Below are 13,438 nucleotides of genomic sequence, written 5' to 3'. Positions count from 1 at the left end.
ACAGTGAGGGAAGCACATTACAGAAAGAGGGAGCAGATGTGCAAAGGTCCTGAGTTGGAAAAGGAACTAAGTTGGTAAGTCCCAAGAGTTGAGAGGAGGCCCGTATGGCTGGAGGGTCTTTAGCAAGGGGGAGACTGGAGATGAAGGAGATGGAGCAGGATTGAGCAGCCATGGGAAAGGAGTCCGAATTCTCTTCTAAGGGCAAGGTAACACATTAAAGAGTTTAAATAGCAGGGGAGAAGCAGTTTTCAAAATTGTCAAGCAAAATTTTCAAACAATACATTCAGCCTTTCTCATAAATAGGCCTGTCCAAAGTTGTTCAGAACACAATGATACTGAAGTCCTGCAAAGTTCGCAAACACCTGACTTACTAAGGCAGCACAGGACACAGGAAAGACAGGAGCAGCCCCAGAAGGTGGCCCTGAGGCACCTGAGGGGTCTGGGAGTCAGTCCCTACTGTTCCCAGAGCACCCCAGCTGGGAAAACTTTGGTGGAACTTGTGGTTTCTTCCACTGTGCTTCAAAAGGTCATCCTGCCTGTGCTTCTCACACCTGCAAGGTCACGTCATTGGGAGAATTCTCAAAAGTGACCCCCAGGACAATGTGGGAAATTAATTTATTTTTTGACCAAGTTGCGTAATACAGAGTTACCAGTATACAGAAAGATCTGGGTTTTAGTAAAACATGTGAAATGCTCTGTCATGAAATTTGAACAATTAATCTGACTGGGCTAACACAAGAATAATTTGCTCACAGAGCCCAGTTTCAATGATGTATAACTATAACTGAATATAATTAAAACAAAACACATCAGGAAGAAGAGTCATGGAGGTTTAGGATGAAAAATTTCTTTTGATTTAGATTTTAAACAGCAATTGACTCTGACAATCTCATCTCTTTGAAAGTGGAAATACACCCAGGGGATGGGACGATGTGAGATTGACAGGTGGATTCTGATGAAAGGGCTGAGGGTTTCCAAAGAAAATGCTTAGTAGAAATGTGGAAAACAGCCACCCAGAGAGTGAAATGCAGGGGCTTTTGCAGTTCTTAAACAGCAAGGAGGGTGGGGAATGGATGTTAGTATGTTTGTTTTGCTGGGTACACTGTAATGGTGGTAAGAGAATCATGTTCCCATGCTTGAAATCATCACACCAACGACAGATGCACACTGTGCCCACCATCCAGGGTTTTCCAGATGCTCTGTGAATCACAACCATTCTCTTATAGAGAGGAAGTGCTCAAAAGAAGGCTGGCAGGCTTGCGCCCAGGGATTCCTCTTCTAGTTCCCTCGACTACTCAGAAAAGGGCCTGTGCTTAGAGATACCAGTGTCAGGGCCCAGAAAGGAGGCTGCCTAGGAGGACCAGATTGTGCTGCTCCTAAGGAGTTTAGCCGGAATGACTTTGAACTCAAGGCAGCAGAGCCCTCAGGGAGCTACTTCCATAACAGCTTTTGGCTTCTTCCATGGCCTTGAGAGTAGTGGCCCTCAACACTTTTTCCATGACACACACACACACCTGGCCATGATCATTTACACTGCACAGCTCCATGGGGCAATTTTCTACAGAGGCTGTAAGTCCTCTTTCTCACCCACTGAGAAATGCATATCTGAAAGAAAAAGAATACAAATTACACTACAAAAGAGATAACTCTGAACGGACCCTACTTTTTCAAGTATTTGCAAACTTCAATATATAACTATTAGCACACTCTGAGACCTCCAAGGTCACAATGGCGGAGAGGCTAACAAAGAGTAGGTTGCACTTCAGCCCTTCAAGCCTTGGCCTCTTGGAGCAGCATTTTCAACCTTACCCAGCTGTCTGGTGGTAAACTTTCATAACTCCAAGACAGGAGCGGGTGAGTACTTTAAGTTACAGGACAGAGTTCTACCAAGTGAGGAGGTAGTGGAAGAAAAAAGGAGCGGCCAAACACACATGCCAGCAATTTCATTATTTCATTAAGGACTAGCACGTCTTTTTCCCACTCTCCCTCCACTTCCCCCTTTTTCCCCTTCTAACCCTACCACCATGCACATAGGTTGGTCTAAATATGTGTACACACAGCTATGAATGCTTACACATGAGGTACAAACTCCACTAAGGAAAATGTCCTTCCCCACAGGGAGCTAAAGGAAAACATACATCTGGAGAAGATGCACAATGGAGCCTTCCGTGGGGCCACGGGGCCGAAAATCTTGTGAGTAGAGTGGTGCTGCCTCCCCTCCCTGCCCATTGTACCCCAACAGGGCTGCTTAGGGTGATCCCTCCACATCATCCCCAAGCTGATATGTGAGACATCAGCCTCTACACCTGAAAAGGCTGCTGTTGGAAAGACCAAGTGTATCACAGCTGCCATAATAAAGTACCCCAAACTGACAGGCTTAGACAAAAGAAATTCTTTCTTATGGTTCTGGAAGACAGATGTCCAAAATCAAGGTGTCAGCAGGGATTGGTTCCCTCTGAGGGCTGTGAAGGAAGCGTCTATTCCAGGCCTCTCCTAGCTTGTGCTAGTTCTTTCTGGTTGTGGCAGCATAACTCCAGTCTTCACATGGTATTGTGTATGTGTGTGCATGTATGTGTGTGTGTATGTGTATATCTCCAAATTGCCCCTTTTAATAAGAATAGCAGTCATGGATTAGGGCCCACCATAATAACCTCATTTTAACTTCACTACCTCTGTAAAGACCCTATCTCCAAATAAGGTCTAAGGTACTGAGAACGTCAAGATACGAATTTGAACAAGGGACAAAATTCAACCCATAACACCAAATATGGGGGGTGGTGGCCTCATGTGCTGGCAAAGAGGCTGGCTACCCACCTGGAATCCATTGATGGGAATCTAAGACCAGAGATCTGGCTTGCCCCTGGCACTTGGCTGGACAGGGCTGAGGTGCTGTCAGATTCTCTGAGGGTGCAAGGATTAGGACCAGGCTCTCTCAGTTAAAAAGGGTTTAAAGGATACATGGGAAATTGCTTCCAAGAAGGCTGAATAGGAACAGCTCTGGTCTGCAGCCCCCAGCAAGATTGATGCAGAAGATGGGTGATTTCTGCATTTCCAACTGTGGTACCTGGTTCATCTCACTGGGACTGGCTGGACAGTGGGTGCAGCCCACAGAAAGCCAGCTGAAGCAGGGCGGGGCATTGCCTCACCCGGGAAGCACAAGGGGTCCAGGGATTTCCCTTTCCTAGCCAAGGGAAGCTGTGAAAGACTGTACCTGGAGAAATGGTACACTGCTGCCCAAATACTGTGCTTTTCCTATGGTCTTTGCAACCAGCAGACCAGGAGATTCCCTCCTGTGCCTGGCTTGGTGGGTCCCATGCTCACAGAGTCCAGCAAACTAAGATCCATTGGCTTGAAATTCTCGCTGGTAGCGCAGCAGACCTGAGATGCTGGAGCTTGGTGGGGGGAGGGGCGTCCGCCATTGCTGAGGCTTGAGTAGGTGGTTTTATGCTTACAGTGTAAACAAAGCTGCCAGGAAGCTCGAACTGGGTGGAGCCCACCGCAGCTCAGCAAGGCTGACTGCCTCTCTAGATTCCACCTCTGTGGGCAGGGCATATCTGAACAAAGACAGCAGCCACAGTCAGGTAATTATAGATAAAACCCTCATCTCTCTGGGACAGAGCACCTAGGGGAAGGGGCAGCTGTGGGCACAGCTTCTGCAGACTTAAATGTCCCTGCCTGACAGCTCTGAGAGAGCAGTTGTTCTCCCAGCACAGCGTTCCAGCTCTGATAACAGACAGACTGCCTCCTCAAGTGGGTACCTGACCCCCATGTAGCCTGACTGGGAGACACATCCCAGTAGGGGCCGACAGACATCTTATACAGGAGAGCTCTGGCAAGCATCCAGCAGGTGCCCCAATGGGACAAAGCTTCCAGAGGAAGGATCAGTCAGGAATATTTGCTGTTCTGCAGCCTCTACTGGTGATACCCAGGCAAACAGGGTCTGGAGTGGACCTCCAGAAAACTCCAACAGACCTACAGCTGACGGGCCCGACTGTTAGAAGGAAAACTAACAAACAGAAAAGAATAGCATCGACATCAACAAAAAGGGCATCCACACCAAAACCCCATCCATAGCTCACCAACATCAATGACCAAAGGTAGATACAACCACAAAGATGGGGAGAAACCAGAGCAGAAAGGCTGAAAATTCCAAAACCCAGAACGTCTCTCCTCCTCCAAAGGATCACAACTCCTCATCAACAAGGGAACAAAACTGGTCAGAGAATGAGTTTGATGAGTTGACAGAAGTAGGCTTCAGAAGGTGGGTAATAACAAACTTCTCCAAGCCAAAGGAACATGATCTAACCCATCACAAGGAAGCTAAAAACCTTGAAAATAGGTTTGGCGAATGGCTAACTAGAATAACCAGTGTAGAAAAGAACATAAATGACCTGATGGAGCTGAAAAACACAGCACGAGAACTTCGTGAAACATACACAAACTTCAATACCCAATTTGATCAAGTGGAAGAAAGGATATCAGTCATTGAAGATCAAATTAATGAAATAAAGCAAGAAGACAAGATTCGAGAAAAACAGACTGCAAACAAACGAACAAAGCCTCCAAGAAATATGGGACTATGTTAAAAGACCATATCTATGTTTGATTGGTGTACCTTAAAGTGATGGGAAGAATGGAACCAAGTTAGAAAACATTCCTGGATATTATCCAAGAGAACTTCCCCAACTTAGCAAGGCAGGCCAACATTCAAATTTGAGACATAAAGACAACACCACAAAGATAATCCTCCAAAAGAGCCATCTCAAGACACATAATTGTCAGATTCACCAAAGTTGAAATGAAGGAAAAAATGTTAAGGGCGGCCAGAGAGAAAGGTCGGGTTACCAACAAAGGGAAGCCCATCAGACTAACAGCAGATCTCTCAGCAGAAACCCTACAAGCCAGAAGAGAGTGGGGGCCAATATTCACCATTCTTAAAGAAAAGAATTTTCAACCCAGAATTTCATATCCAGCCAAATTAAGCTTCATAAGTGAAGGAAAAATAAAATCCTTCACAGACAAGCAAATGCTGAGAGATTTTGCCACCACCAGGCCTGCCTTACAAGAGCTCTTGAAGGAAGCACTAAACACGAAAAGGAACAACCAGTACCAGCCACTGCAAAAACACACCAAATTGTAAAGGCCATCGATGCTATGAAGAAACTGCATCAACTAATGGGCAAAATAACCAGCTAGCATCATAATGACAGGATCAAATTCACACATAACAATATTAATCTTAAATGTAAATGGGCTAAATGCCCCAATTAAAAGACACAGACTGCCAAATTGGAAAAAGAGTCAAGACCCATTGGTGTGCTGTATTCAGGAGACCCATCTCATATGCAAAGACACACATAGGCTCAAAATAAAGGGCTGGAGGAAGATCTACCAAGCAAATGGAAAGCAAAAAAAAGCAGGGGTTGCAATCCTAGTCTCTGATAAAACAAACTTTAAACCAACAGAGATCAAAAGAGACAAAGAAGGCCATTACATAATGGTAAAGGGATCAATTTAATAAGAAGAGCCAACTATCCTAAATATATATGCACCCAGTACAGGAGCACCCAGGTTCATAAAGCAAGTCCTTAAAGATCTAAAAAGAGACTTAGACTCCCGCACAATAACAATGGGAGACTTTAACATCCAACTGCCAATACTGGGCAGATCAATGAGACAGAAAATTAACAAGGATATCCAGGACATGAACTCAGCTATGAATCAAGTGGACCTAATAAACATCTACAAAACTCTCCAACCCAAATCAACAGAATATACACTCTTCTCAGCACCACATCACACTTATTCTAAAACTGACAACATAATTGGAAGTAAAACACTCCACAGCAAATGTAAAAGAACAGAAATCACAACAAACTGTCTCTCAGACCACAGTGCAATCAAATTAGAACTCAGGATTAAGAAACTCACTCAAAACTGCACAACTACATAGAAACTGAACAACCTGCTCCTGAATGACTACTGGGTAAATAACAAAATGAAGGCACCAATAAAGATGTTCTTTGAAACCAATGAGAACAAAGACACAATGTACCAGAATCTCTGGGACACATTTAAAGCAGCATATAGAGGGAAATGTATAGCACTAAATGCCCACAAGGAAAAGCAGGAAAGATCTAAAATCGACACCCTAACATCACAACTAAAAGAACTAGAGAAGCAAGAGCAAACAAATTCAAAAGCTAACAGAAGACAAGAAATAACTAAGATGAGGGCAGAACTGAAGGAGACCCACACGAGACACAAAAATCCCTTCAAAAAATCAATGAATCCAGGAGCTTGTTTTTTGAAAAGATCAACAAAATAGATACACTGCTAGCAAGACTAATAAAGAAGAAAAGAGATAAGAATCAAATAGATGCAATAAATAAATGATAAAGGGGATATCACCACTGATTCCACAGAAATAGAAACTACCATCAGAGAATACTATAAACACCTCTAGACAAATAAACTAGAAAATCCAGAAGAAATGGATAAATTCCTGGACACATACACCCTCCCAAAACTAAACCAGGAAGAAGTCGAATCTCTGAATAGACCAATAACAGGTCCTGAAATTGAGGCAGTAATTAATAGCCTACCAACCAAAAGAAGTCCAGGACCAGATGGATTCACAGCCGAATTCTACCAGAGGTAAAAAGAGGGGCTGGTACCATTCCTTCTGAAATGATTCCAATCAATAGAAAGAGAAGGAATCCTCCCTAACTCATTTTATAAGGCCAGCATCATCCTGATACCAAAGCCTGGCAGAGACACAACAGAAAAAGAGAATTTTAAGCCAATATCCCTGATGAACATCGATGTGAAAATCTTCAATAAAATACTGGCAAACCAAATCCAGCAGCATATCAAAAAGCTTATCCACCACAATCAAGTTGGCTTCATCCCTGGGATGCAAGGCTGGTTCAGCATACACAAATCAATAAATGTAATCCATCACATAAACAGAACCGATGACCAAAACCACATGATTATTTCAATAAATGCAGAAAAGGCCTTCGACAAAATTCAGCAGCCCTTCATGCTAAAAACACTCAATAAACTAGGTATTTATGGAATGTATCTCAAAATAATAAGAGCTATTTATGACAAACCCACAGTGAATATCATACTGAATGGGCAAAAACTGGAAGCATTCCCTTTGAAAACTGGCAAAAGACAAGGATGCCCTCTTTCACCACTCCTATTCAACATAGTAATGGAAGTTCTGGCCAGGACAATCAGGCAAAAGAAAGAAATAAAGGGTATTCAACCAGGAAAAGAAGAAGTCAAATTCTCTCTGTTTGCAGAAGACATGATTGTATATTTAGAAAACCCCATCATCTCAGCCCAAAATCTCCTTAAGCTGATAAGCAACTTCAGCAAAGTCTCAGGATACAAAATCAATGTGCAAAAATCACAAGCATTCCTGTACACCAATAAGAAACAGAGAGCCACATCGTGAGTGAACTCCCATTCACAATTACTACAAAGAGAATAAAATACCTGGGAATCCAACTTACAAGGCACGTGACGGACCTCTTCAAGGAGAACTACAAACCACTGCTCAACGAAATAAAAGAGGACACAAACAAATGGCATTCCCCACTTAATAAATGGTGTTGGGAAAACTGGCTAGCCATATGTAGAAAGCTGAAACTGGATCCCTTCCTTACACCTTATACAAAAATTAACTCACGATGGATTAAAGACTTAAATGTAAGACCTAAAAACATAAAAACCCTAGAATAAAATATAGGCAATACCATTCAGAACATAGGCATGGGCAAAGACTTCATGACTAAAACACCAAAAGCAATGGCAACAACAGCCAAAATTGACAAACGGGATCTAGTTAAACTAAAGAGCTTCTGCACAGCAAAAGAAACTATCAGCAGAGTGAACAGGCAACCTACAGAATGGAAGAAAATTTTTGCAATCTATCCATCTAACAAAGGGCTAATATCCAGAATCTACAAAGAACTTAAACAAATTTACAAGAAAAAAACAAACAACCCCATCAAAAAATGGGCAAAGGATATGAACAGACACTTCTCAAAAGAAGACATTTATGCCACCAACAGACATACGAAGAAATGCTCATCATCACTGGTCATCAGAGAAATGCAAATCAAAACCACAAAGAGATACCATCTCACACCAGTAGAATGGCGATCATTAAAAAGTCAGGAAACAACAGATGCTGGAGAGGATGTGGAGAAATAGGAATGCTTTTACTCTGTTGGTGAGAGTGTAAATTAGTATACCCGTTGTGGTAGATGGTGTGGTAATTCCTCAAGGATCTAGAACTAGAAATACCATTTGACCCAGCAATCCCATTACTGGGTATATACCCAAAGGATTAAGACACATGCACACGTATGTTTATTGCAGCACTATTCACAATAGCAAAGACTTGGAACCAACGCAAATGCCCATCAATGATAGACTGGATAAAGAAAATGTGGCACATATACACCATGGAATACTATGGAACCATAAAAAAGGATGAGTTCATGTCCTTTGCAGGGACATGGATGAAGCTGGAAACCATCATTCTCAGCAAACTATCACAAGGACACAAAACCAAACACTGCATGTTCTCACTCACAAGTAGGAGTTGATCAATGAGAACACATGGACACAGGGAGGAGAACGTCACACACCAGGGCCTGCTGGGGGGTGGGGGTGCTGGGGGAGGGATAGCATTAGGAGAAATACCTAATGTAAATGATGAGTTGATGGGTGCAGCAAACCAACATGGCACATGTATACCTATGTAACAAACCTGCATGTTGTGCACATGTACCCCAGAACTTAAAGTATTTAAAAAACAAACAAAAAAAAAGGATACATGGGAAAGTTAGGAGAAATCGAACATTGAATCTGACAAAGCCTGAAACATCCAACATGAAACATCCAACATCCTGCAGAGACCTAAAGTTGCAGTCAGGTTTCAGGGATAAATGCAACAGCGTTCCAACTACTGTGCTGCTCTCACACAGGGCAACTGGTTATCCCATCACAGAAGTGGCAGTCCATGACACCACTAATCTACTCTAGCAGCTGTTATTTATCCAACAAACATTGATTGAACCTATCCTGTATACCAGGCACCGTGGTGAACAGACTGTAGTAAGCAAAATAGCTCTGGACCTTGCCCTTAACCAGATGACAGACACATAAGGGAGACAACAACAAACAGGCAAAGCAATAAACAGGCATGTCATTTTACAATGAAAAAAGTTCTAGAAAAATGGTGAGCAAGGTAACCCAGTTCATTTGTTTGTTTATTCATCCATTTATTCACTAACTCTTATGAACCCATACTCTGTAGTAGTCACTGGATTAGGCATCAGAGAAATGGCAGAGAATAAGAAGAGATAAGCACTTCTGCCTTCATAGAATGGGGAAGACAGACAAGGATCATATAAGTAAATAAAATATGTAGTCATCCAAATGCTATCGGTTGTAGAGGAGAAAACTCATTTGGTTGTGGGGAAAGGAGTTCTGGAGGGGGGAGTACTATTTTAAAGGGGATGGTGAGGGAAGACTATCCCGAAAAAGTGTCGTTTGAATGAATACCTAAAGGAAGTAAGAAAGCAAGTTATGTGATTATCTGCAGGAAAAGTGTTCCAGGAGGGGGAACAGCAAAAGCAAAGGCCTGAGACAGAATCTTGCCTTGTGTATTTGAAGAGCAGCAAGGAGGCCAATATGGCAGAGTGAGCAAAGAAGGGAATCATAGAATATAAGGACAGAGACGTGGCAGAGAGCTGGATCATGGTGGGGCCTATGGTCACTATATGGACTTTGTTTTTTCTTTAAGTGAGATGGGGAGGCTTTGGGGGTTTGAGCAAGGGAAGGAAATGAGCTGTTCTGGTTATTCTTCATAATGTAGATCCTGCCAAGATCAACTCATGACTCTGTCTACTTTCTATTTCCACCAGTGTAAAACACAAAGTCTGTCTAATTTCCTAGCTCCTGTCCCTATCAGCCCCTCACTCTCTATTTCCTAACTCCTTCCTGCTATCCACTTTTGACTGTCTACTTCCTATTCCTGCCACTGTGAGCCCTGACTGTGCTAGTTCCTAGCTCCCACTGTCAACCCCTGACTTCATCTGTTTCCTAGCTCCTGCCACTGTCCAGTTCTCTGTCTACTTCATAAGTCCTGCCACTATCGACCTCTGACTCTACTTCCTAACTCCCACCACTAAAATTCCTACATCTTTCTGTTTCCTAACTTCTGCCACTATCAATCCTAACTCCCTCTAATCTCCACTCAACCCTATAACTTCTGTTTACTTATGACTTCCACTACCTTGTGGCTCCTGCCCACTGCTTTCTCTGCTCTCAAATTCTGGCAACCTTATCCTAGGGGTCTTTTTCTACACGTATCATATGCAAAGCACACCAGACTCCAAATCTTGTAGGTTGACTGAATACTCTTCAGTTTAGCACATCCTGTAGGCAGAGCTGTTATAGCAAGCTGTCCATCTACTTGGTCACTAGACAAACAAAGAAAGCTGCCTCTGGCTCAGGTGCAAAACACAACCAAGCCACTGTGTTCCCAAGGCCCCTGCATGACAGTATTGGCTTGAAGAGCTGCTTGGTTAGCTCCTTAGAAGTGACTGTGGGCACTACAGATCCCTACACTCTCATGTCCAAAACAGTAGCACCAGACCTAGGTCTCTTCCTTCCCAAGAGGTTGTTCTCATTATACCCCTAGGATTTGAATCGTATCTAAAAGCATCCATTCCACCCTTACTCAAAAAGTATTTCTCAAACTAGTCTGTTACTAAGACTGAAAACTCACTATCAGAGGTTCACTCCCTTATAATGAGGCCCTACCATTTCAAAGAATCTAATTTTAAATTTACTCACTCACAAGACAAACAAAAAAGCCACCAGACCTTCAAAGAGCTCAATCCCTAACATGTCTGAGATAAAAAACCCTATAAAGCAGAATGAGAACCCTGGTTACCTGAATCAACAGGGACACAAAAGCAGGAAAGTCTGAAGCCCCTGGGACAAATTTTGCTGCCTTAATTTTTCCACTGAGGTCCTACAACATCATCATTCCATGTCATCAAGTTCATCTTCCATCAGTCACCTATTGCTCCCCTCCCATGTGCTGAACACCAAGTCTTGCAGATGATTGCTGAGGGGAGCTGTGCTGCCAGAAAAGTTTTGTGGGGCATCAGCAGCAGCCACTTAGAAGATGAGCAGAATTGTTTAATTCCCATTGACTCTTTTCTCCTAACACTTAATGTGTTTAGAATTTTCTTGGACATTGCCTCAAGTCTAGTAAAACCAAAGAGTTCAGGACCTTGTTGACAAAGCCTGACCTTTCCACACAGTTTGACTTGCAAGGTTGTGTTTGCTTGCTTTGAACAGATGAATCAAGTTTGCGTTAGAGAACATGCATTCTGCTTCCTAGGTAGATGATGGCTAATGCCACATAGCAGCTCTTAATAAGGTAACCAGCCTATGCTTCATGAAAACCTCTCCTGCAGGGCTTAATCAATCAAAGACTGAAGCATCTGAAGCCCTGAATAATTTCCCCTGGGGTAGAGCACAAAAGCTGATGTAACTGCATGTGCTGGCTGTCGCATAAAGCAAGTGGTTATTTCACTTCTGCTAAGTGGAGAGAAGTAGAGGAAGAGAGAGGGTGGGGAAAAGGAGTTGGAAGAGGGGAGAGACAGAGAAATGCTAATAAATGTATGGTAGGTGCAAGGAGTTATACTTAACCTTGAAAAGAATAATGAGGCGCACATGAGAAAAAATACAGAATCGCTTTTTTGAATTCAGATCTTAGTGAGAGTAATTGAAATGGAGAATTAAGGGGAAAGCAAGATGGAGAAGATTCCTCAGTGCCTATAATGATAATATTGTTGAGGGGAGGTTCCATTCTCTGAATAAAATGTATAAAATAAATAAATAAAAAGCATTTCTCCCCTTTATTGTTCAGGGATATTTCTTCCACCAAATTGCAGGCCCTGCCGAGCTATGGCCTAGAGTCCATTCAGACGCTAATTGCCACGTCATCCTATTCTCTAAAAAAATTGCCATCGAGAGAAAAATTTGCCAATCTCCTGGAAGCCACGTTGACTTACCCCAGCCACTGCTGTGCTTTTAGAAACTTGCCAACAAAAGAGTAAGTAAAAAACAAAAGGTAAAGCCTACCCAAGCTGTGGCCGAAATTCAGATTTCAAAATAGTCAATGAGTAGACAGCTCCACTCCCCTTCACTCCCTGCCTTCTCGCCCAACTCCATAGACATGGGGTCACTTTCAAATAGATAAAGAGAGAACAAACTGTTCTGTTTCCTTGTGGAAACTGCTGCCAAATAGTTGATTCTCCCTGAAGTTAGAAGACCTTTGTAGTCAATTCTGGGTATACTGAATTAGAGGCCATTTTAGCATTTGCAGAACGGAGTACAAAACTGGCATCTCAAAGGATTTGTTCTAATCCTTATCAGAGAGCATCATTTTTTTAAGCAGAGGAAGAAGCTTCAGGATGGCAAAACTTACCTAATGTTTTAATCCTTAATTTAAAAATGGACACAAAACACTACAGAAGGTTTTCAAAACTATTTCTCTCCTAGTAGCCAAGCATCTTCCATTTCAGAACAGAATTACAGCTAAAGATAAGCTTAGTATGGGAACAGAAAGGGAATGAGCTCCTGGATGGTTTGCATCCAGTGGTCGGTATCGTACTGATTCCGTTCATCCAGGGTTGGGGACACGGTGGCTGAATTTCATTCTTTCCTCAGAGCATTGTTTTTCGACTTTTTTTGACTGAGATGCATAGTAACAAATACTTTTGTATTGCAACCCAGTACATGTCACATATGTAACAGAAATAAAGCAGAGTGATACTTAACTTTTTAATATGTAATATGCTGATATTTTCTTGTTTATTTTATGCTTTTCTTATTTTTAATGCCAGTCTTGATGCACTCTATTGCTTTCATGACCCACCAATGGGTCACACAACTTACAGTTGGGACAACACTGCCCTAAAGCATTATTATTGTAGCCTATGGAGATAGGCTCTATTCAGTTAATCAGATAAGGCACTAAGAGAGTGACACCAGATGCTGTTGTCTTTGTTTGGAATCAACCAAAATGAATTATTTATAATCAACCAGTATGCATTATTTGTACCTTGCATATAGGAGGTTCAGCTCCACCTGAGGCTTTTGGGATAGCTGAGAAGATAAAAACACTTGCTGTATTCAGAGAGTCATGCAGCATTAACTGAGCTTCAAAAACATTAACTGAGCACTCACCATGTTCCAAACACTGTGTGAAAGCCTGAAGGTACAAAGATAAGTCACAGACAGCTGTATGGGGGCAACACACAAGAGAGCCAATATTTAAGTCCAACACAGCAAATGTTATGACAGATCTGAGAACAGAACAGAGTGTTCTGAG

At 42.5% G+C, this 13,438-nt stretch overlaps 1 protein-coding gene across 2 annotated transcripts in view; it reads left to right on the top strand.

The window, feature by feature from the left end:
- LOC105465004 (luteinizing hormone/choriogonadotropin receptor) overlaps positions 1-13,438 on the top strand; it is a 63,142-nt gene that overhangs the window by 38,798 nt on the left and 10,906 nt on the right. For both annotated transcript variants that reach the window (XM_011713180.3, XM_011713181.2), the window contains 2 exons: positions 2,119-2,193; positions 11,972-12,157. In XM_011713180.3, coding sequence (XP_011711482.2) covers positions 2,119-2,193; positions 11,972-12,157 — 261 coding nt within the window. The remainder of the gene's footprint in view (positions 1-2,118; positions 2,194-11,971; positions 12,158-13,438) is intronic.

Source organism: Macaca nemestrina, chromosome 13, assembly GCF_043159975.1.
Source record: "Macaca nemestrina isolate mMacNem1 chromosome 13, mMacNem.hap1, whole genome shotgun sequence".
In the NCBI taxonomy this organism is placed as follows: domain Eukaryota; kingdom Metazoa; phylum Chordata; class Mammalia; order Primates; family Cercopithecidae; genus Macaca; species Macaca nemestrina.
This window is presented reverse-complemented; position numbering and strand designations above follow the sequence as displayed.